The 24,089-nt window shown below is 43.2% G+C and overlaps 1 protein-coding gene across 2 annotated transcripts in view; it reads right to left on the reverse strand.

The window, feature by feature from the left end:
* The window catches only part of IntS3 (integrator complex subunit 3), a 62,033-nt gene that overhangs the window by 9,910 nt on the left and 28,034 nt on the right, over nucleotides 1-24,089 (reverse strand). For both annotated transcript variants that reach the window (XM_084593879.1, XM_084593880.1), the window contains exons 17-26: nucleotides 23,754-23,857; nucleotides 22,465-22,509; nucleotides 21,540-21,759; nucleotides 19,569-19,628; nucleotides 19,335-19,403; nucleotides 17,100-17,175; nucleotides 16,653-16,766; nucleotides 10,463-10,511; nucleotides 9,009-9,173; nucleotides 5,209-5,300 (exon numbers count right to left, since the gene is read on the reverse strand). In XM_084593879.1, coding sequence (XP_084450005.1) covers nucleotides 5,209-5,300; nucleotides 9,009-9,173; nucleotides 10,463-10,511; nucleotides 16,653-16,766; nucleotides 17,100-17,175; nucleotides 19,335-19,403; nucleotides 19,569-19,628; nucleotides 21,540-21,759; nucleotides 22,465-22,509; nucleotides 23,754-23,857 — 994 coding nt within the window. The remainder of the gene's footprint in view (nucleotides 1-5,208; nucleotides 5,301-9,008; nucleotides 9,174-10,462; nucleotides 10,512-16,652; nucleotides 16,767-17,099; nucleotides 17,176-19,334; nucleotides 19,404-19,568; nucleotides 19,629-21,539; nucleotides 21,760-22,464; nucleotides 22,510-23,753; nucleotides 23,858-24,089) is intronic.

Consider the following 24,089-nt stretch of genomic DNA (forward strand, 5'->3'; position numbering starts at 1 on the left):
AGTTCCTTAAAAAACCGAAAGCAACGTTAGTGGCACCATAAAAGTTTGGCGCCAAACACCAGAACTATATCAATAGCCTTCGAGTTTTGCCGTGTAGCAGCGGCACAACTCCTTCGAGTTCGATCGTGATTGAATATCTCGAAGGCCATCAACTCAATCGCCTTTGAAACTGACCGTGTGACAGGGGTATTATCTAGGATCGCGAGGCGAATATCTCATTACTGGAAAAAAAAAAAAAAAAAAAAAAAAAAAAAATGGCTTTAACACCAAGCTCACCAGAACTGAAGGGAAGCCAACTTTACATAAGCCTCAGAATTATGAGGGAAAGCCATGAGGGAAAAGTAAAGCTGGCTACAAACATAGAAAGAAAGCGGCACAGTCCATTCATAGAGTAAAAAAAAGAGTATAAGTGCAGCGAAAAATATGCAAGACAAAAAATGGCTGAACATTCGCGGCCCGAAGCAGCGGTGGCAAGAAGTGGAGGCATGGTGTATGCAGTTTCGCAGCACTTGACTGATGTCACATTGCTCCATCATTGCCTCTTAAAAGATAGAAACAGTAAGATGACGCAGTGTTCATGCAAGGCTTTGGTTTTCTCATTAAATTCAGTTCAAATGTATTCGTAGTCATATCGCATTCGTGCTTAAGAAGTAGTCCTACAAGATGTAAACAAAAAAATCTTATAACTGAAAAAAAATAAAGAAAGAAAATGGAGCAGACAATAAGAGACAGATGGGAAGTATTTTAGAGTGTTTTTTTTTTCTTCATAGAACAACAAGACGCGTTTAGTAAGTAGCCATTTAAATACCATACATCAACTTCAAGACCATGCTGTCATCAATAACTGATATGTAGTAAAGACTCTGATATAGTAGATTTTTGCCACTCCCAGTGACTGTACTATAATGGGGTTCTACTATAGGGAACCAAAGCTGGAGTTTGCTCCGCGACGCCAGCACTCGGTTTCCAGCGGAGCGGAGAGGAACTACAAAACCTACGCGCATTCGCGCCCACGCTGCGCGCGGCTGTCTGCGGAGTCTGCGCAGCCTGCTCGCTCGGGAGCGCGTGCTACAGGCAGCCGCACGTGCAAGCGGAGCGGGAGAAGGACAGTGAGGACGAGGGGGGAGGGTCGTGCGTCTGTGCGCGCAAAGCCGGCGCTCTTTGCCAGTGGTGTTTCTTATTTTTGCTTTTTTCTGTGCCCCGGCTGACATAGAGGCTGACTGGAGGCACGCTTTTTATCGGTGCGTTCGAAAGTGAGAAATTATGATTAATTGATCGCCGCGGACATTGTTTTCAAAGAGCGCTTGTTGGCAGGCTCAGACAAAAAAAAAAGCATGAAAGCGAATTCGGTACTCGAAGGCAGAGGCAAGCGACAGGTATTTTGAAGGACTTGAGGCGGCACCTCTTGATGCCTCTTCCATGTTGTTCAGAGAATGAAGGGTCCAGCCTTCTCGTTGAGAATTGATACGCGTGTACACAGCGACGAGTGCTCCGGGCGCTGGTTGGGGAGCTTCCTTTCCATTTGTGACTGCTCACTTGAAAGAGCCTATTCAACTCTTTGGGGACAGACGTGTTAGGCGATGCTGCCGGCGCTGTGGTGCCTGCTTTCGGCGCGTTTAGGACGCGTTCCCTACAAAGGCACAAAGCATGCCGCCTTACCCTTTTGTTCCTGCTGACAACGGTCAGGGGGAGTTCGCTGCTGTGGCGCTACCATCTGAAATCAATCACTTATCTACCTTTAACGATGAGAGGTTTCTTAACGACCTGGATCACTGACGAGAAGCCGAGGCATGCCATTCTTTCGGCAGTTTCCTCTCTCCGTGAGACGAAGAGCGAGGAAATGCCTGACGACTTTTCATGAAGGCGGGGAAATCTCTCCAAGTAAACCTTTCGTCTTCTAAATTCCACAGCTACGCTGTGCAATCCCTAGTTCAGTTATCTCCTCTAGCGAATGCGCAGTTTTGAGCTCCCGAAGCAGGATCGCGTATGAGGATAGGACAATTAACGTATGTGTTTTCCCTTTATAAGCGCCGAGTGATGGCATTAATGACATATATCTGTTTCTTTAGGCCGACTTGGTTCTGCGATGGCTGCTGCGGCACCGCCAGTTACAAACAGAGGTGCGAGATACGAGCGGTACGAGATACCTAAAAACCAACCGACAACCATTGTTTCAACACGAAAGAGAGAAAAACACTTTCATAAGTTTTGTGAAAAAGCGCGCCGTCACTTTTTCATTCCATTTTTTTTTTTCTTGACCCCTTTGTTGGAGCGCGATGGCGGCCAGAATGCAGCCGGAGGAGGAGAGAAACAACCGAGCACGCGCGCGCAAACACGTGCTGGAGAGCAGCGCGGAGCAGACGACAGCATGCTTTTCTATGCGGCGGGGAGCAGACGACGCGGCCGCACTGCGCGTAGGTTTTGACGGGATCTCCATGGAGGGCGCTGACGCACAGAGCGGCGCAGCGCCCCCTGGCCCAGGTTTTCTCCCCTATTGTAGCCCATTTAGAAATCTTCGAACTCATTTTTCAAATTTTGCACTTTCTGCAAGAGCACGACCATTAGGAAGACTATCATTTCCAAACTCTTTTGCTAAAACCTATCATTTTGTCGGGAACAAGATAAGGTATTTTTTGGACCCCTAATTCTTCTCTAAGAAAAAAAAAAAAAAAAAAGAAATCAGATATGCGACATATAACAAAAGAAAAAAATAATTAAGCTAGATACTTACCTTTTGGGTTCGTGTTTTATTTTCTGTAATGATTCAGAAGACTTTACTGTGCACGGATCACCATGTGATATTTGCCTACGATCATTGAATAATTTATAATAGAATTTATTTTCTCACCTCATTTGGTTCCGACTTGAACAGCGAGCGATGGCTGTGACGTCAAAGTCAAGTTTTGGTCAAGTAAGGGATGAAAAAAAAAAAAAAAGAAGAAAAGAGCAATACAGGAAAATCTCGGTGATATGAATCCGGTTGATACGAATTTTGGAATGACACAAATTCGCGAAATTCCCTGGCCAGAAATTTCGGATGGTCCGAACATTCTCCCGCGCCACAACGAATGATAAGAACTCGCGAACTGCAGCTGCTCCTTGAGCACTACACACAACCCGCACATTGTTGACTCTGCGATTGCCAGCCGAGCTCTATGTACGCATCACGAGCAGCTTGCGGTAACACGTGGTCCGTACCTCGCCGACGTTGTGATTTTTTGTCGGGCCCACACCGCGGAATGCTTTCAGCGGCGCGTGGCCAACAAACCACAGACGTTGCAACCGCCATAGCTAGCGGCGGCGTACGCAGCTGCGCACGGACCCGACATCAGAGAGATTTAGCTTACCGTGATCCGCGATCCGCCACCGTTACCCTCTACCGCGCGTGGGCGGGGTGCACAAGCTGCTTGGTCCCGACTTGGCAGGTATATGTGCCGGCATCAAGTATGTGGCGCCATCTATCGGCATCAAGGGGATTTGGGCATGCGCAGTGGAACGCGCGGTGGTGGATCACGGTAGCAGATCACGGATCACGGTAATCTAAATCTCTCTATCGCTGGCTCCGTGATCGCGATCCACGAGCAGTTTGCGGCGCCGTGCGGCGCTGTGCGGCCCGCATGTCGCCATCTCCAGTCATGCTGTACGTGCCGCGAGAAGTATGCGGGCGGATCGCACGTCGCTGGCATCGCGATCGTTTTCCACGCCGCAGAAGGTTTGCAACGGTGCGAGGCGCGCGGCCATGAGTAGTAGTTGGTGGCATACGCGGTGCCGGGCGTGCATGGGCCGCACACCGTAGACTTCGCGACCGCTAGTCGCGCTGTACGCATCGCGAGCAGTCTGCAGTGCCATGCGGCTGGTACGTCGCCATCTCTTGTTGTGCTGTACGCGCCGCGAGAAGTCCGCGAAGGCACGCGTCCCGTGTTTCGCCGATGTCGTGATCGCCTGTCGTGCTGTGTGCGCCGCGAGTGGCGAGCTGTGGCTGCGCGACCGTAATAAACCTTCTTGGACGCAAACAGATCTGCGCGACTGCCTTTCCCATGCTTCTGCATACTTATTTTTCGTTCGTTTTTATGATATGAATTTTTTCGCGACCCTGAGAGATTCGTATCACCGAGGTTGTACTTATAATCGTTCTTGTGTCATTTGAATTCACTAAAACGATAAAGCCAGTGTGCCTCAAGAACAGGAATCATAACAAGTGAAGAGTCAGAGATTATATGGCTGCTTTTTTTCCATGCTGTGCGTGACCCAGACTTGATTGTGACGTCACAGCTATCTCTCGAATGTTGAAACCAAAACAAGAACTAGAGAAAAAGAAAATTCAATTAAAATTTATTTAGCGGTTGTAGGCAACAACCATGCGATGACCCATATAAAGGAATGTCTTACGTATCATTAACAAGAAAAAAATGCTCCCAAAATTTAGTGTCTATACTCTTTAATGTGTTCAGTTCTTTATAAAATTGTCATAAAGAACCCGTAATGGCCTTATCCTGCACAATGAACTACTTGGAAGGTATCCAATCACAAACAGTTATAGTATATCTTCATGATTTTTGAAATGACAGTTTTCCTAGCTATCAAGCAGATAAATGAAGGGGAAACGAGGGGCTCGCTATGGACGTGATATTCGGAAGTCGTGGGTACGGTTCCCACCATCGGCACGTTGCTTTTCCTTCTACTTTGTATTTAATTATAATTCCCCTAAACTAATTACATTACTAATTAAGGTGAGTACCAAAGTATATATATATATAAAAACCAACGTCTTACTTGGCCTCGCCGACTGCAGTTTTCCCAGCTGACACACTAAATAAGCTCCTTATGAAAGCCACAACTTTTTTTTTTATTTGTGCTAAGGGCGATGAAACTTAGTATACAATGTATTCGAATAAGAGGAAGATAAGCCATCAAAGAAAAATTTCACCAAAATTGATGCAACAGTTCAAAAGTTGACCCTTTAGCCTAGCATCCCCCCTTGAAAGTAACAAATAAAGATGACGATAGTTTGTGGACATATGGTGCCTAACTGGAGGAGAACACAAAAACTTATGTTGGACAAGCTACACTCACTGCAAACCAGACACACAGGGCTACATAATGGGTGACAAACTGGTCAGGAGCAGGAAATGACAGTCAGCTTGTGATGAGCCTGGCTCATCCAAGTCTGCTAGGGGGAAAGAATCAATGCAACAGTGGTCTACTCACAAGATGTCTGCTTGCAGTGTTGCCTCAGCTGGTCAAGGTGAGCTAGCGTCTGTTCTGGAGCAGGCCCCTGGTTCTTGCCGGCCAGAGGTTGCCTACAAATATAGCAGCCAGAAGAGCATAAAGATGGTTTCTTCCCCAAACAAGTTATTTGTGGTAACCTTCTTCTAAAATACTATTCTCCTTTTCAAAAACATTTTGCTGCATCACCAGTTTCAGAAATGAGAGCTGAACTTTGCGCAATAAGTGCTATCTTTTCTGCAGATATAAAAAAAATTAACAGCAACAGATGGAATCCTAGAGTTACAATAGACTTGACAAAGAAGTCTAGACTCTGTATCAAAGAGAGCTTCAGATGGGGAACAGAATGATCATGATCTCTCTACGGCTGACAGAATTTATCTACGGTGACGCACCACTGCTGAATGCTTGTGATGATCACCTTGCTCATCAGCCATAATTGTATCATTGAGTTTCTATTGCAGTCAACAGCTAGCAGTGCTCAAAGGCATCAACTGCAATTACAAAACAGCAATTACAAAAACAAAAAGACGATGGTCAGCAAGTAGAATAAAAGCTGACTCTCAGGCATTCCACTCAGGATCTGCCGTTGGTGCATGTTGCATTAAAGAGAACAAGCACATTTCTGCTCTTGTTGAATTTAAGGTTAGAGAAATCTCACATGTTAGTTAATTTTAGTTTTTAGTGGCTCCAAAAGAATGTTAGCAGCAAACAGCCTGAAAATAACAACAACAACAAAAATGCTTTCCCTTTTCTCCTGTCGTCGTAATCCAACTTTCATGATACAAGGGAAGAAGAAAAGAGGAGGGGGGCTTCATAATCTTAGTTTCAGAATTAACGAAAACTATCAAGCTTGATTTTTTGTGCTTTCTACTACAGAGCAGATCACGCAATAAGATGCAGAACTGCAATCAGCTAGTGTTATTGAAACTGTCACAACAGTTCGAATATAGTATAGCTTGAGCAAAAGAGATAACTTATCTCCTAAGCATTCAGTCATTTACTATATTTAAACATACTGCCTAGGGCCACATAATAGTGCACCATAATGAATTTGTGAGAAAAGAAACAAAAAAATATCAGCAGCTGGTGACAACTCGAGATGCCAAGCAATTTTTGAAGCAGCCTACAATGGCTCAAGACCACAGTGTAAGAATGCATTTAGTTGTTAACACTGACCATTTACTGCGGCGGAGAACGCACACTGTTTGTGTTCGTGCTCTAGTTCAGGCACTGAACACAGCGCATGGGAACTGAGGAGCAGTGTCCCTCTGCTCGGCTTTCGGTGCCATTTTAGGCTGTGATGCTACTGGAGTGCTTCACAAGGTTCTCAGCATCCACACTGTGGTAGGCACCGCACACACAGAAGTTGCTAGAACTAGCTTTTTGTGTTGTGGTATGGAACCAGCTGGTCCCATACTATTTGTTCGTTGTTGATGTGGCACACCTAGATGTGATTATCGGTGGAAAGTGCTTTGAGCCCAAATGCAGTTTGCAGTGACAGACTTGCATAGATCGAGTGCCGCTTTTCAACGCTCTGTCGGTGCACGCTTGCCTAGAACTGCGGCACCTGGAAATCACCAGAGCAGATAAGGTACTGCAACTCAATCACTATGTCTGTTATGTAGTTATGACATCGGCATTTCATTGATGTGTGCTCCAGAGAGGTACGTATATTTACTTAAGAAATAGATAAATGCAGTGATCATCGGAACTGCTGCTAAGACCTGGGCTACTGGCTACACGACAATAGGCCACCAAGGCAACATTAAATGTGGCCTGTGCTAATCTAGACTGGTGAATACAAGAAAGCACATCCATCAGCAATGTCAGCTGCAATAATAAATTTGTTTGAGACATAAAATACCGAATCAGGCTGCAGTGCGATACCAATCATAAGCGGTGCAGTTTGACGTCCTGAAGCGCCACGTATGTTACAAAGAACACTGCAGTGAAGAGTCCAGATTATCTTAGGTCAACTGAGATTCTTTGTTATACATTGACATCGCTTAGCACACAAGCACCTTTTGCCCCACAAGCGCTGCTACCACAGCCGGGATAGTAACCACGTCTTTTGGCACAGTAGCCGAGCTCCGTAAAGCCACTCAGATATTCCCGATATGGACCCTCCATTTCTATGTGGACGACTCTCCATTCTTTGAAAACCGTAGTATAGGCACACTAGATGTGAGATGGAATGGTAGCGTAACAATTAATATCGGTTGGCAATCTTGTGGCCTCCAGTAGTTTGCACCAGCTGCTCATTCTAGAGCCACAAAACATGGAGGTATGAAGGGTAGACAACATTTGTATACAGTTGCATTATGTTTACAACTTCTGAATGTCCGATAGAAAATTTCGTGACACAACACCATTGAGGGCAACATAGGAGTTACTTTAGCAGGTTAACTGTTATTCTTCTAAACTGACATCTATAAAACTTACAAGTACAGCCGCAAACTTTATCTTTTCGCATGATTTCCTGCAGCTCAGCATCATTGGTGTCAGCATGAAAGACAAGCTTATTGGGAGCAACAAGGGCATTTTCTCAATTCAATTCCGAATCGTGTAGCTAAACGTGCATTGCACTAGCCATTAAGACACAGTAAATGCACTTGTGGTTGCCTTACAGTACTGGTGCTCATGTATGCTCACCGAGGCATTCTGCTAGCTACCCAGGATGTCAGTGCAGGCTCGATCATAGCTGCGAAGGCAGTGTTCCTGATGCAGTCAAACTGAGGAAACACCCTTGAGATTTCAGTGCACATTAAAGAACCCCAGGCAGCAAAAGTTAATCACGTCCTCTAATGGCAGACCTCACTTTCACACAGCGTAGGTGAATTGCACTGCTCAAACGATGTCTGAATGAATGCATTGGTGCAAATGTAAGAACGTGTGCGTTCTGGTCGACTGATGCTTGCTCCGTGATGTTAACATTTGCTTTCTGATGGAGCAGAGAGAAGTGACACAACTTAAGCGCAAGGCTGCTGGCGCATGCACGTGCAAACAGTTGCCGAGGGACGCATGCAAAACTGGCACTTTTCACCAGAAAAGTAGGGCTTCTCATTTTTGTATTTTTTCGTTCGTCGGCTTAAAGAATCGAGGTAGGAACTTATTTTTATTTGCGCTCTCGAAAGCCAGAAATTAGATTAACCGATAAACTGTTTTTATGCCGCACCATGGAATGGTCTCGCAACACTACGGTACGGCTGCCGCAACAAGAAAACTTCATAAGTTGCCATTGCATAACGCTATCTGTCAGAGTTCAAATGAAGCATCAGGAGTGGTGAAGAAGATCTGGTCATGCCACCAGACGAAGTGTCAAGACCTAACTATATTCACAAACCATGCTTGAGACAAAATTTTTCTAATACCTTCGCTTCAGTGAATATTGCAACCCACTGCAATGGCCACTCTAGCTTCATCGGCATTTTCATCAAATCATTAACGAAGATTATTTACAAGCGTAACTTTTTCTGTTGCACAGGACAGGGTGCAACAGCCAAAACACTGTTTTGGTAATCCCATGGTATTGTGGAAAGATTCCCTTAGAGATTTACTCGAGGCATTCTGCTGCACTATGTTTTCACAGTCATGTAGTGCCTCTGCATGGTTTCCTGACGGTTTTGCTGGCAGCAATCTAGTATCCTATGTAAAAGTGGCAAAAAAAAAAAAGGAAGTGAGTGTGACGCTTTAAAACCAGCCAAGCTATTAGAGTAGGCGACTTGGCAGCATATTGAGCTAAAAGGTGGCGAGGAACGAAGAAAAGGCATCCTACGCACCTTTTCCGTTTCGCAGCCGAGCCTGACTTGGTAAAAAGGGATCCCACTAGCTCCGAGAGTTGCACCTCATGCTCCTGGGTCCAGTACTTCAGTATGGAGACAACAAAGAGGTCATTGCTCTTGACATCTCGGCACAGAATGTGCTTGAGCAACTCCATCGAAGGCCTTTGAAATGACAAATAAAAATGGACAAAAATTATTAGGGCCGAAAGCAGAAAGTGCACACGTCCTTCTTCCCACAAAAAATCAACAAACCTGATGAGATCACCGACATGTGCATCACTTACCAGCCAATTATAATTAGCTTTCCTTTGTCTAATCAGTTCATTCAAACTTTCTTTCTTAAACTGACCACATCTGAATTTCCCAATGGCACACACCCTCTCCTGCAGAGGAAATCACGAATTATTTCAAATAAATTCATCGTACAAAAGAAAAAGAATATTTAGAACAAGGAGAAGAGCACACCTATTGTCACTGTGAACACCAAAAAATATTTCAATATTTGATCAATTTGCGGGGCCTATGCTGGCAGGGTGCTAGGTTTTCATGAATTACACATACTTAAACTAGGCCACCCGTTCATGCACAAGAAACCAGATGAAAACGTTCACTAGTGTGCAGTATGTGGACAATGTTCAGGAAGTGCAGTTGACAGCAACTGGGGCACGACATACTTCAGCTTTTAAAACAGTTGCTGACTTAGCCTTACATTGCTGATTGGTAGTGTTGCCACAAGGTATTTAAAGCAAACACAAAGGTTGCCACAAAGATTGCTTGGTCAAGCAGTAGCTAATCATGAAATCAGACATGCAAATAAGTAACTAAGGTCACAGAAGCACAAACGAATAAGTGTTTGTCCCCCGTGTGTTCTCCCTCTCTGAATCCACACAGCCAGCATGCCCGCAGAGAACCGTTACAAAATTAGTTTTTGGCGGTACGTTAGCAGTGTGCACAGTGCATAATTCACACGACATCACACATTTGCTGCCAACGGACACTGAAGTGCCTGGGCAGGCGTCCCACATCCAAGAAATGAAGTGTGGCTAAATTTGTTTTTTCCATGAGCCACGGGTACTTGGAATAGATACAACTCTACTCTCACAAGCAACTGGACACAAGCACACAGTGAAGTTCTATAACTTTCACCCCTGTGAATGGAGGATGTGCCTGCATCCTTTAAAACTTGGCATGAGAATTTGCCACAGTTGTGAAGTTGGGAGGCTCAGCATAGTTTAAAGGTTTCATTTCATGACACAGTGGCTGCACTTCAATGGAAATGGGTGCACGTATACCAGGATTTTGGTCCGTGTTTAAACTTAACATGGCAGCGTGTGAATAGTAGCCTGCCAAATAGTGTGTCTAGATCTCTATCAGTGAGTCTTGCTCAGGCAAGTTCAAGTCCATAAATTTAATTTAATTTGGAATGCTGGCTCAGCAAACAAGATACTCACCTTTCTTGTTTCAACAGTAGCAGGATGCTTGTCAGGGCCTCTGCATGGGCTGCAAAATGTTGACAAAAGTCAGCCGATGCAAAAATGAAACTACTGTCCATCAAAGTCACCAATTCATTTGGGTACTATGAAAAAAATGTGCCACACAAACAATAATAAAATGATTTCATGCTTGGCTCTGATGCTGCCAATACCCAAGGAGCGCACAGTACACGGACACAATATATCAAAAATGTCCTGGCAAAACATGACTCAAGAATAGCCCGCTGTTGTCAACATGCTTCTGAAGTAGGGTGTGTCATTTCTGACTCTTCCAACACTGGGCCAGCATATTCATTCCCGATACTGGTCAAGTCGTTCTAGGAACTGATTACAACGGGGCACGTTTGCCGTTGTTCTACTGACATTGGCACTATGTTTAGAAAACAGTGATACACACCGTCCTGCTTTGCAATATTACGTATGTGCTGTTCATCAACATCGAATAGCGCGAGTAAGCTGATGCAATCAACATCGTGCCGCCACATACTAGGTTGGACTGCCAACACTGAGATATGTTCTTGAGTGCTGGCAAATACTGGTGGCTCATTTAGGTCAGGCTGCCAACATGAGATATATCTCGCCATACATTGATCAAATGCCCAACCTTTAGGCCAGGTTACCAACATTAGAAACATGCCAGTGTTTGATGGTCAACATTTTCTTTTTGGTGAATGCAGACTGCCAACCTTGATATGCACTGCTCAGCACTGTTTCGTTGGTAAGGACAGCTTGCCTGCATGTGGCCTTCCGGTAGAATTCTTGATGTTTAAAATTAGTCTTTCAGTTTTTAGGTAAGCGATGAGCAGCACACCAAAGTTGTTTTTGTGCATAAGTTATGCAACGAGGTGCACGCAAACAGATGGAATAATTGTTGTCTGCACCTTTTTACTTGATATAAGTTAATGAACAATGAGGCAACTGTAGCTAGGGTGCATGCTTATATTAGAAGCCCCTAAGCTTCTCCATAAGAAGCCTTAGAAGCCCCCGGCTTCTCCATTCAATGCGGTCTCACTGTTTTTCTAGATATTCATCACGAAAGTTTTCATTGTATCCGCATGAACACACGCACGATGCACTAACAGTCAAAGAACTTTCTCTTAGTGGAACATGGCTAGCTTTTGTGTATGGCATTTATTCCACTCTGATATCCAAAAGTGAAAGGGTAAAACTTGTCTTCTACACCACTGGAAGACAAAGTTTCATAAAAACCTCCATCCCAGAGGAAGAAGTTAGGTGCCCATCGTCCCAATCACATCCGTGATTACGCGGATTGAAACTAAATAGCTTAGAGCTAAATATCTGGCGACATGTACGCTTTAGAACAAATTGGAGTACTCTAAATTTCTACAAAGTTCTACAAATTGGAGTACTCTAAATATCTAGAACGGTTGCTGGCGGGCTAGTTGGTTCATATCTAATTTGTATTATAGCGCGAACCACAAGAAGGGACGACGACAGAGTGAAAAGAGTGTATAAATGCGTGGCATATCAGAATAATAAACAGTTGGAAGTCAGCACTCTTTTCACTCTGTCTGTCGTCGTCCCTTCTTGTGGTTCGCGCTGTAATACAAACTAAATATCTAACTGCCTTCAAATTTTCACCAAAATTTATTGATGAGCAACATAAAACTATTTCATTGATTTGTAATTTTTTTTACACGGCTGCCAAAAGCATGGCAGCCTACACTGATGGTGCACATTATATTACATAACTACATAACAATGATTGTTCAGAGTACACACAATAAACTAAATCACACAATGGACACGCTGTATAGATGCGTGTGATGGCTGCATGTTTTTTCCGAGATTTTGGGATGAAAATCAGGGGTGTGGTAATCCCACAAGGAAAAAGACATCAAAATAAGTATTTCCTGTGGTACCTGCCTTTATTATTATTTATTTATTTTATTTAGAAAATACTGCTGGCATATTATGCCTAAGTAGGAGAGGTCAAGTACAATCAATGTTATACAGCTAGAAAACATTGAAACAACACAGTCACACAGCGTTGAGCCCAAGGAAAACATAACGCACAGTAGAACATTTCACACTTCAATCGGGAGGCGATAAAAATGGCGAGTTAATCAGTAGTCTGTGATTATCCGTGGAAAAAGCAAAAATTTGAACATATTAGTTCACAAAAATACTGGCGATAAGGCAAGACAGTATTTATGGCGAGAGGGTCTGGAGGAAACGTTTTTAGGTAGTGTTCAAGATTAATGCCAAGTTTGGAAAAATATAAGGATTGAAGAAAGGTTAGTTGGGCTTTGTTTCTCCTTTTACCCAGTGAATCAAGGCCAGCAAGAAGAATCATAGATGAAGGAGAGTCTCGGCGCCTACATAGATTATGAATGAAACGAGATGCTAACTGCTGAATGTTCTTAAGTTTTTGGACGTCACTTGACGTAATGGGTCCCATGCCGCATAGGCATATTCAAGTGTGGGTCTAGTATATGCTTAATATGCCTGACGTTTTAATGAGCTTGGGTACTGGCCCAGGCGATGCTTTAAAAACACCACCTTTTTATGTGCTACAAAGCATATACTCTCAATGTGCTTTGTCCATTTTAGTCTAGATGTAATTGTTGTGCCTAGGTATTTATAATCATTTACCTGCCTAATTAGGTTTTTGTTTATTCATTAATTTTATTTGTGATGCTAAGTACTACAGTTATTTCAAAGTTAATGGCCATCACTCATTCATTGCATCATTGTTCCAACAATAGCAAATTCTCATTGAGAGTTATTTTCTCATAAATGGATTTAATATATTTAAAGATTACACAGACATCAGAAAATAATTTAATTGAAACTATAGGTTCTAGTGGGTCGACAAGGTCACTTATGTAAATATTAAACAGTGAGGCCTTAAAACCAAACCCTGAGGAACACCTGAGGTCTAATAAATAGGAGTTGACACCATCAACAGTAACAAACTGTTTGTACTTTGTCAGATAAGAAGATACCTGATCTATAGTTTTACTAGGCACATCAATCATTTGCATTTTTGTGATAGACTAATGATGAGGCACTAGTTATGAATTGTCCCTCCTCCTCCTCCCCTGAACTCGTGGGAACATTAAGCTCGTCCATGTTCAAGATGAGGTCAGTCATCCCCATGCCATCGAGCTAGTTGGAGATTCCCGTGACTTAGAAACTTTTCTCTGCAATCTTGAAATAAACCGCACCCCAAGCTTTGAGGGTCCAGTGGCACACATCCACGTGCGATGTCTCCTTCAGTCGACCTGTTTGATGTTTTCTGATTGACGGTCATTGCTGTCCACAAACTGTTCGCACCGTAAAATATGCACTTAAAAAGGTTGGTTTACCGAAATGCCCCGCTGTTGAAGCATGACGGTCATACTTCCAGATAAGACGGCCAAAGGTAAGACGGCCAAGTCCGTTTTAGACACGCGAAGCTGTTGCCGAACGCTCTCTGTCAGGTGTCCGCTAAAGCTATCCAGGACGAGTAGGGCACGCTTCAAAATTTTCACCTGATCACTTTTCCCAAACACATGTCAACCAGCCTGTCACCAGCGCATCCGTCATCCATCTTTTGTCCTGTGCCCTAACAAGGATTTCATCAGGGAATTTCTGTGTGGGTTCACACTTCAACTTGATCATGCATCACTGTCTTTCGCTCCCCACAGTAAGAACATGTGCGGCTCTTTTTTTTCCCTTTACTTCAATTGTCACATTCTCGGGTGCATTAAACCAAATTAGGGTTTGATCGGCGCTACCAATCTGAGAGAGCAGGTAATCAAACACTAGGCACTTCTTAATGAATTTCTGGAACAGTAGCAGCTTTTCTCTATAGTCCTCTGGTCGACTTTGACACAACGTCGTGTCACGGCAAAAGGACAGGTTATTTCACTTCATGAAAAGCCAAATCCATCCACTGCTGGCTCTAAACACAGTAGCCTGAACACCGAGTCTCCCTCCCATACTTGAGACGTGAATCGTTGATCTCAGGGAACATAGTCTGCTTCCCTTGGAAAACACACCTCTGAAGATTTGCTTTCCTGAGAGCACTTTCTTCGAAGCACCATCAACTTTCGTCCAGCTGCTCTCTTTTCCTTCTTCTTTGGCAAAATCAACCACTTTCAGCTTAAAATGAGTGGTATAGTACACACGTTTCCCCATCAAGAAACAAGCTTCTGAACTCATGAGCGCTGGAGAAAACAGGGGAGCGGCGAGTTCTGATTTCGAAACTGCGTGTCATTGGCGAGCAAGATGAAATGAGAAGCGCGAACAGACGGCTGCAACGGCACTGGCTATTTTTGGCTATTGTAAATGTGCACCATGCCCAATTTTTGTGCCCCACCTGCTGGCAGTAAGTAAAAAATGTGCCGGATTTCTTGCACCACACAGCAGGTGGCACTGCCCACCTTCTTGAAATCCCTGGTGTGGCTTTTATTCGGCAATTTTTAAATAATTCCCCCCCACCCCCCCACCCCGGCCCCCCATTCCCCCGATTTTTTTTTTACGAAGTCAGGGGTGCGGCTACTACATGAGTGCGGCCATTACACCCGCCTGTACAGTAAATTACAATGGAAGAAAAGATGGCAGGAAGAAAATTACTATTAGAGGCCGCCATCTGAAGTAAGTGCTGGAGGATAATAAAAGCATTGGTGCACATAAGAAGGAAGGAAATATCTCTAGCTGATTACTTTGATTTGCGATACTGCTGTGATTGTGCTGCTTTGATTGTAATGCTACTGGTGTGATAAGCACCAGTGTGTCTTGGATAAAAAACAGCTTCTGGTCTCAAGCTCATATGCGTCAACACCCTGATAAAAGCTGGTGATGGCATTTCATTGTAATAAAGGTCACTGTGCTGCATCTTAAAAAGGAAAGCGATGTCTCCGTTTCCCCTGGGCACTTGCCGACTGAAAATATTGCAAGCTATATCCCTAAAAATATAAATTGTGTTTACATTCATAGGCACTTAACTCTTTCTATTGCTCACTCTTTTATCCAAGTGTGAGGATAAAGGTTTACCCAATAATGAGAAATATGTCAGTGAATTTTAATCTCATTAGCAGATAGATCTATGCTGAATAAAGACCTAAAGTGTATTAAACTTTGGTTGTAGTAGCGTTTATAAGCTAGGAAAAAAAGAATTAGATCAAGTAGCGGAATGCCAAGAAAGGTTTGACGTTTGCGCCATTATTTTTATGCTGAGCCAGTATCAGTCCAATGAAGTTGTGCTGCCTGGGTATAAGAAAACTAGAGTGGTGTTTTGTGATGGACAGAAGTGGTAAAGATAGCAGCGGGATAATAAGGGCAATAGGAGCACAGCAAAAGGAGTGCTGCAACCCTAATGTCAGTTTTAATGGGAATGAACATGGCGGCTTGTGTTTGGTTGATCGAATATTTATGCACATGTTATGCACATGACCGAGGAAAACACAAATGTATATTTTAGTTTCTGCCAAATATTGCTAATAAACAAATACAAATAAAACAAGAAAAAGAAAAACAATGTTCTCAGTACTTTTTAGCAGCGTGGTAAAGCTTGAAATATGAGCAGAAGCCTTTGTGACACACAGCACACAACACATGGGGCTTTTTCTTCTTTTTTTCGTTGGAATTTGGACTTGGAAGAGCCACAGCTACAGTCCACAGTTGGACCTTTTACAAAGTTATAAAAGACGGAAGAACGATTCTCGCGAATGCCTGAACGAAGAATTGAAAGCATACGTGTGTCCAACACTGAGAAGCCTCTGCTTCTTTCGAAATTTGCACCCCCAGCAATAGTGCTGAGCGTTCATGTCCCAAGGAGGAGGGGGAAGAGTACGTCCGTGATATCTACCACCTTCAACTGACAAGCCTAGAGCAAGATGATAACACACGCTTCTAGAAAGAAGGCCCTCCAGCGCTGCCTTCCGACATGCATTTTTGAATGCAGAGTGGTGAATGTATGGGCACGTCAAAGACACTGATAAGGGCTAGTAGACATCTTAATAGAAATACTTGACGACGAAATCAAAAATCCCCTGTTACAAGTAGTCAGAATCTCAATAAAGAAAAAAGAAAGAAAGAAGGGAAGGAAAGATCAATTCCAAAAAAGCAAAGCCCAGATCTCAAAAGCAAAAAAACTTAACGGGGGTGCTCCATATCTACAATGAAAACAGGCACCCACCTTGGAACTCCAGTTTGGGCAAGATAGGGAGGACATAGTCCACAGGGATGTTGTGGGCAGCTATCAGCTGCCAGAGGCAAAACTGTTCAAACGTTTCCCACTCCAAGCTGGCATCTGCAAGCGACACAAATAAGTCTCGATACCACTTCTGACAGAAACAAGCCAGAGCGGAAAGCAGAACAAGAAACTGCCCAGGACTGAGAATGAATGTGGCTTGGATATTGGTACTATTGCCTTTGCACTACTGAGCAGAACCAATATACATGACATGTACTGCAACATGCAATGAATGAATTACTCTTAGACAGCCTTGTCATTCAAGAACTAAGAGCTGGCAGGCCAGCGATACATACTGAACCTATATGAGACCATCCGCGTGGACTGCACAAACATGTAAACACACAGCACAACAAGGCAAAGTGACGTGGCTGCAAAACACTTCCTTACTTAGTATGGAGATGAACGAGTCTTTCCGAAACATCACCATGTTGCCTTGTAGTATGTGGCAAACCAGGTCTTGAAGCTGCAACAAAAAAACAGTACAAAATCAGTATTACAATTTTACAGAAAAAGTAACAGCACTACAAATAATGCATGCAGCAGCAATACAGTCGCTCACCTTCTTTTTTCAGACCCAACGGGACCCCGCAAATGATGCGAATAACTGAACAGTCCGAAAAACTTAAAAAAACTTAAAAAAAAATCACTTTTCTGCGAAAAATAAGGTTTGCAAATTATGAACTTCACCGCTCCCCATTTTTATTTATTAGTCAATAATAGAAAGTTATAGCTTAGCGCAATCTGCTGCTGTGATCTGAGACCCATGCTCTGACCATGTGCACATGCTAACATGATCCAATACGATCGTCGTCAGTGCATGTGCACCGATTGGTGCCAAGCGGCAGGTGTGTGTGTCCCTGAGAAGCATGTGACTCGCTCAAGGCGGCCACTGCATGCGCAGTGATTATCTGCATAAGCGGATTGTGCTAAGCTATAAGCACAATAACCTTCCAGTTAGAATATTTTGGCCAGTCATGCTTTCGTCATGCCCATGCCACTTCCCTACGTACTGTAACGCAGCTGCAAGTCATGCTCATGCCACAAATGAATCGCGCAAAGCAATAACATTGTTTCAGTGGTTAACAACAGGAGCAAAGGCTGCAAGATGAAATTCACAAGAAAAAAAAAAACAAGCAGAATGAGAGTCTCCGCGAATGCATCGCCCTCCTCCTCGTTGCACTTTTCGCCATGAGTGTCAGCGGTGTCGGCGTCGGAGCAAGCCATGGCAGCGGACGGTGCTCATATTCAGTCCAATCGCGCGCGCTCTTTGCAGGCTACAACGATAACAACGATGGTTGGTTGGTAACAACGATGAACATTCCCTTATTGCCACTGCCTCAAATGGCAAACAGATATAGAGCCAAGTTAACACGTTCAAATGACTCTTCACCTTGCTTTCACAGCCGCGCAGAACTGGTTGTTTACAAAAGTTATTCCTGCTCTCGTCTTTGTCATGGCGAAAAAAATGAGCCTTCGGCCAAAAAACAATCTCCACAGTATTGCTAGCGCATGTGAGAGTTCCTAAATGAAGTCTGAAATACTGTGCAACTCTTAATTATTGGAGCCAGAAAAATCCGTTGGCTGCTGAATATGTGAATAGGAGCTGTAGTTCTGAACAATTATTTTCAGGGATCCTATCTGCTCTTCAATATCTGAATTCCAATCTCTTTTAGGTGTGTGCTTAGCAGAGGCTGAAACCAAAATATCAGTTTATTCTAAACACATATCTATGAATAAAAAAAAATTAAGGAAAAGAGACCTTAAAGCAGACTTCTGGATTTAGTACTGGACCAAGAAGAAATGAAACAAAATATTGAGTCAGCTTAACTGCAGCGGACATTAATTTGATTTCACACAGACAGGCACATTGACATGGCCACAAAACCAGGTCATGGAACCCTTGAGTTGCTTGGTGTGCTTTTTGGGTCCCCCAGTACCTGGACCCACACAGAACTAAACCCCAACCGTTTATTTATTTAGGGACTAATAATATTAAGGTTATACTTAGCAGACTGTTTCTCTTTAGCAGCTTGTTAATTACTATATTTTAATGAATTTATCATAAATGCACCAACTATTTTTAAAACCATGCACCTGTATGCTTTATTGCATGCATGTTAGGTACGAAGAGAAAGGAGCTGCGACAAACACCGCTCCTTGACACGTTTTGAAAACAGGTTGGGTTCCCAAAGACCACGAAAACTGAGAACATCAGGTCTACAAAATTATACAGCCGAAAGAACCGTAGTGATATAAGGGAACCACTCTTGTCCACTCTGGAGCAAGGCATCATGCCAGACACCAACTAACACAGTGTGAAACTTTAAATGCTGCCAAAATAAGTAAAAAAAAAAAAAAAGAGAGAGAGAGAGATTTCCAACATAGCTACGCCTAATTAAAGCGAATACCAAATCCCGCAACAAATTATCCTGTACTTTTGAAAATATTACAAAGGGTTGTAGTCTGGAAAAACGTTAATATGCAAAGCTAGCTTGGAAGCATGTTGCAAAAAGAAATCCAGTTACCACACTGCAGTTCGAAAATAGTTACAAAAATTTCTGGCAATATGTGAAAAACATCACACTGCAGGGGCAAAGTACACTGAAGGAATGAGCATCTTACCTGGAGTGCATCGATGCAGGACACGATGAGGTTAAGGATGTCTGCATTACCAATGGCAACATTGGGAAACTGTAATGTTGAATAAAATAAATATTATTAATTTAATGCCATCAGTGCCAAGACCAGTCTCATAAATGAAAAGCTTCTTCCTAGGATCAAAATTTTACCTGCAAAAGCACAATACAAAAGAAAAAGTTCAGTATTTTATTAAATGCCATACAGAGGGTGACATACCTGTGTATAGATTTCGGGAACCAGGTAGCAAAAAAGCCGAACATCATCCTCCTGGCAGAGCTGGAAAAGTCAATCACAGGCAAGATTAGCAGCAAGGAATTGTAACTCCCTTGCAAAAAGAGAGAGAGAAAGAAAAAAAAAAAGAACCTCTATGAATTGGGCCCCATTTGGCTTAGCGCATATGAAATTCATCAGTGCTCCTTTAATTACACAAAGTCAAAAAGAGAAGGAAATGTATGCAGTTTGAAGTCTGTGCATTGCACATAATTACTAATAACTCCTTCGAGTGGCTGACCTCATATATATAAAGTTTTTCACCTTGTGAAGACTGTGAAGGCCTAATGATACTGCAAGATTCTAAGACCTTCACAAAGTAGATGTAAAGCTGTTTTATGGATCTCATCACAGGCCCAGCTTTTACATTATTGTAACAAAAAAATACACTAGACAATATTACTTGTTAGAGCTAAATGAGACACACACTGAAAACCCAGGGCTGTCAGGCATGAAAGCACCTTTTTCAGGTATTGGCGGCGTCAAATGAAATGTGACCCCGAAACAATTAAATCATAAACAGCACTTTATCGAGGAAGAATAGAAACATTTGCAGGTTTATTTAACAGTTCAAAAGTGAGCTGACCTTCTTAAATAATGGTGTGAACTGCTTTTTCCCCCAGTTGTTACTTTTCTGTTTTGTATCTGCACCAACTGTCTTGATTGCACCTCATGTGGCACCAGTAATATATGCAGATATAATGTGTTAAACTTAATTTTACAGTAGCGTGAAAACTCTGTAATTCGAACTGCACTACTTAGTTTGGCCAAGCTTCACAGAAGTCTATGTATAAAAAAGCCCATTAATTTGAACGCATGCCGGTTCCGCCATAGATAATTATAACTAAGCACTGCTGCATCTGGGAGGCCTGGCACTCGGCACAGAGCCGAAAAAATGCTTTCATAATCGGGTGGCATAGTTACAAGGTTGCGCACCTCCAAAACAGAAAGAGAAGACAAAACCAGGTAAAACCATAGAAGAATGAGTACAGCCGAACTGGCGCCATGGCCAGCGCAGCGGCCAGCTCTGTTTCATGTGATCTCTGAGACTTGCAATTAAATGCTTATTATTTAGAAAGTACAGATAAATCTTACTATCAGCATGGCCCCAGTCAACACCCTTGTAATGCTATGGCATCAGACGGGTGCAACGCACCAGTTAGGCTGCATCCAGGTATGATAGGCACCGAAGTGAACATCAAAATAGCACAACTGCACACTGTGTTGACCATGCACTGCTGAGGTGCACGAAATTGCAAGTGTGACAAAAAAACGGGCGCCCTCCCCTCCGAGAATAGGCTGACTACTTAGTTTCAGCTTCGCTTTTACGAGCTTCGCAATGTTTGCCCCACCCCACGGAGAACACAGTTATCAGCTGCATATCAGCCAGCTAACTGACTGCAGTTGCGTGTCGTTTCGTAAGGTTACTGGCAGAACTGGGCACATTCAGAAATTCCCTCCAATTGGTTCTTCAATTTCTCTGAAAATGTGCGCCCATCAAGCGCCGTAAAATCTAGTTGTGCCATGAAGCCTCACATGCGAAGCACGTTGCTTGTGAGGGGGTAACATCGCTAGCGCACCCCACCGTGAAGAATGCCAGGGAGGCCTTTGCCAGTTTTGAGCAGTTCTGCTTTGGCACACTTGGCAATGCACACACGACAAAGAATGGATGGGAACACGAAAAATACATTGCTGTGCTGTTCTAGTCTGAGAGACAAGTGACCACAGCCGAATTTTTTTGCCAGATAAATTTACCGTAATGCAAGTGGTTGTTGTCATTTCTCTCACGGCCATTTAATTATTCAAGCCTTGGCTAATTCAACTTTTTCCCCTTCCCTTTCCCTTTTCCTAAGAAGTCCGAATTAAAGAGCTTTCAATGCTTAGTGTGCAAAAACCAACAACAAAAAAGGAACCAACCTTGAGGTCATGCAAAAGGCAAGTGGACAGAGCATTATGGCTTCGGGCGTAGTCCCGATATGATGTGTAGCCTGATGTATTGCCTGAATTCGCACTGCCCGAGGCACGTAAAAAATACAGTAACCGGTATCCCAGCCGAGGCTGGTGTTGTCCAAGCTCCCATAGCAGCATTAGCTGGGCTTGCCTGCTGGGATCTTCCTCTGGTGTCTGACAGAGGTTCCTGGATACACATACAGCGGTATCAGAACACTGTTATTGCATTGTGCCATGTAGGCAATAAACTAATTGCTCAAAGGCACTGTTGCAGTGTAAGCAAGTTTTCCCATTATACTTGTGGCTATGAAGATACGAGTGCACAAGTACAGTGCAACAGTGCGTGAAGTTGGGGTAGCTTGCAGCACTTTGCTGCCTGTCTTCTTCACACCCCATTTACTTATGTGCAGTTGAGTTTTGATTCTAAACATTGTATCTCTTTACATTATAAAAGTAGGGGGCCGTTTATGTCCGCTAACAAAAAAATTAAATTTAACCCCACAGGAGAAATAAAACTCCAGTCAAATCAAGTCCTTCATTCTTGATCGAGATATGAAATTGCAACGGCAAGTCATTAAGTAATTAGTAAGACCACTTCTGCTAAGCATAAGCTGCAAATTGTTTTTCTCTTAGAATTAGTGCGATGCTCTGCAGAGCAAAGCATTACTGCAAACAAGACCGCTACTCTTCTACAGCGCTCCTTAAAACCAAAGAGGAACCTGCTTGCTTGGTGCAACGTAAAGCAACTGACCAGCAAGCAGCACAATGGCAAAGTGAAGTGGGCAAGATATGCCATAAGTCATAATTGATAAAATCAAAGCTCTTAACATTTTGCAATACTTCAGCCCCTGACTGCTTGTGTTGTTCAATAAAACATAAATGCAAATGTCACCTGAAGATAACAAACAATGGTGTGCCTAGAGACTCTTCAATGGACCTGAAAGGATAAAAGTGAAGAAAGGTCAGACAATAATGTAAGCGGTTCACAAGGATAAAACCATTACAATACAACACACACAAAAAAGAATGTCCTTTAATTTACTTATTCTGAGAGAAGAGTTCATTTTCAGTGATCAGACAGACTTCCATTAAAGTAAATACGAATTAGTGCAGTGTCTTGTCTGAAACAATGCATGCATTAAGCATAAACCACATGAGGTGATGTTTCCTTGCAACAGGATGTATACTGGCAATAACCATCGCCTACTGTTGTCCCTAGTATACTGGCTCGAAGCAACAAGGCTCGGAGATAGAACGGTGTGTATTTCAGGGTAGCTCAGTTACCACCTCAATAATATTCAGTCACTTCACATTATCAGCGAAGTATAACTTTGCTAGTATCCGGTTTTTTAAGGGACTAGAAAGATAATTACAGAGGCTAAATAAAGCAGATGAGCGATAGGTATTCTATCATTCATCCCTTCACCAGGAGAGTTTTATTGAGCTAGCTTCATCAATAACAAAGAAATTAGCAATTAAAGATCACATACTGTGGTGCATCCTCCCAAAAATAAATAAAACATGTTGGGACTGCACCTCCATCATGAGTATATCATGCGCTGCCACCCAATTTACTCCTGGTGCTTGTGCTCATCATCTCAATTGCCTACGTCTCTTTCATCTGTGTGATTTAGAGCGCATAGTGGACGCAGATATCAAGGTGCGAATTCTGCATATGACCACCATGATAGACTTCAAACCCTGCAAGTACGCTGTGTAAAAACCGGCTGCTGGATACCAGCAAGTAACGACCCATTAGCGTACTCAAGGGACTCGTCAGCTCATGAGCTGACTTGTGTTAGTGACACACAGACACCATTTGCTATCCTTCCGACTGCACCCGGCAACCACGGAGAGGTTGCAGAGCAGAAGAAATGTCCCCCAACCAAAAATTTAGCTATGATGTCATGCGAGAAACAGCACTGGGCTCCTGTTGTCCATCATGAATGCCTTGGGTAAGATTTATAGTTAAAAATAAATAAATAAATCATTTTTAAAAATTATTCATAAATTGCTGGCTCATTCCAAGGGTTTTGCTTTGGGCGAATGCTCAAAAGCGCTCTTTTTTTTTTAGACACTGAACAAATTTATCAACAACCTCCGAACCCACTTCCTGGTCCCTTTAAAAGTGACGACGCGCGCAGAAAGGTCAAGTGTCAGAAGCACACACGAAAAACTCACTCGTCATCCAGTTCCTGAGGAAAAAGTTTTCTCGTGAATTCACTGTTTAATATCTGTGCAAGGCAGGTGCCAAGTGAAGTCGCAGTATCCTGGTCAAAGTCCTCCTGTTGAAGCAAGCAACACAGATGCATTAAGGATCCATGAACAAACGTTGTGTTGTAGCAAATATGTGTAACAACAGCACCATGGTTGTTATTTCAGATTGCAGCGCTTATGAACCTGTCCATGGATAGAGCATTGGTAGAGTCGGTGTAACCAGCAGAGCGAATGCAGGGCACGGTGCAAGATGAAAGACAGCAATAGCAAAGAGTGTGCAAGGAGGAGAGTGGAGAAGGA

This window comes from Amblyomma maculatum, chromosome 2 (assembly GCF_055883805.1).
Source record: "Amblyomma maculatum isolate TAMU_Amacu chromosome 2, ASM5588380v1, whole genome shotgun sequence".
Classification (NCBI taxonomy): domain Eukaryota; kingdom Metazoa; phylum Arthropoda; class Arachnida; order Ixodida; family Ixodidae; genus Amblyomma; species Amblyomma maculatum.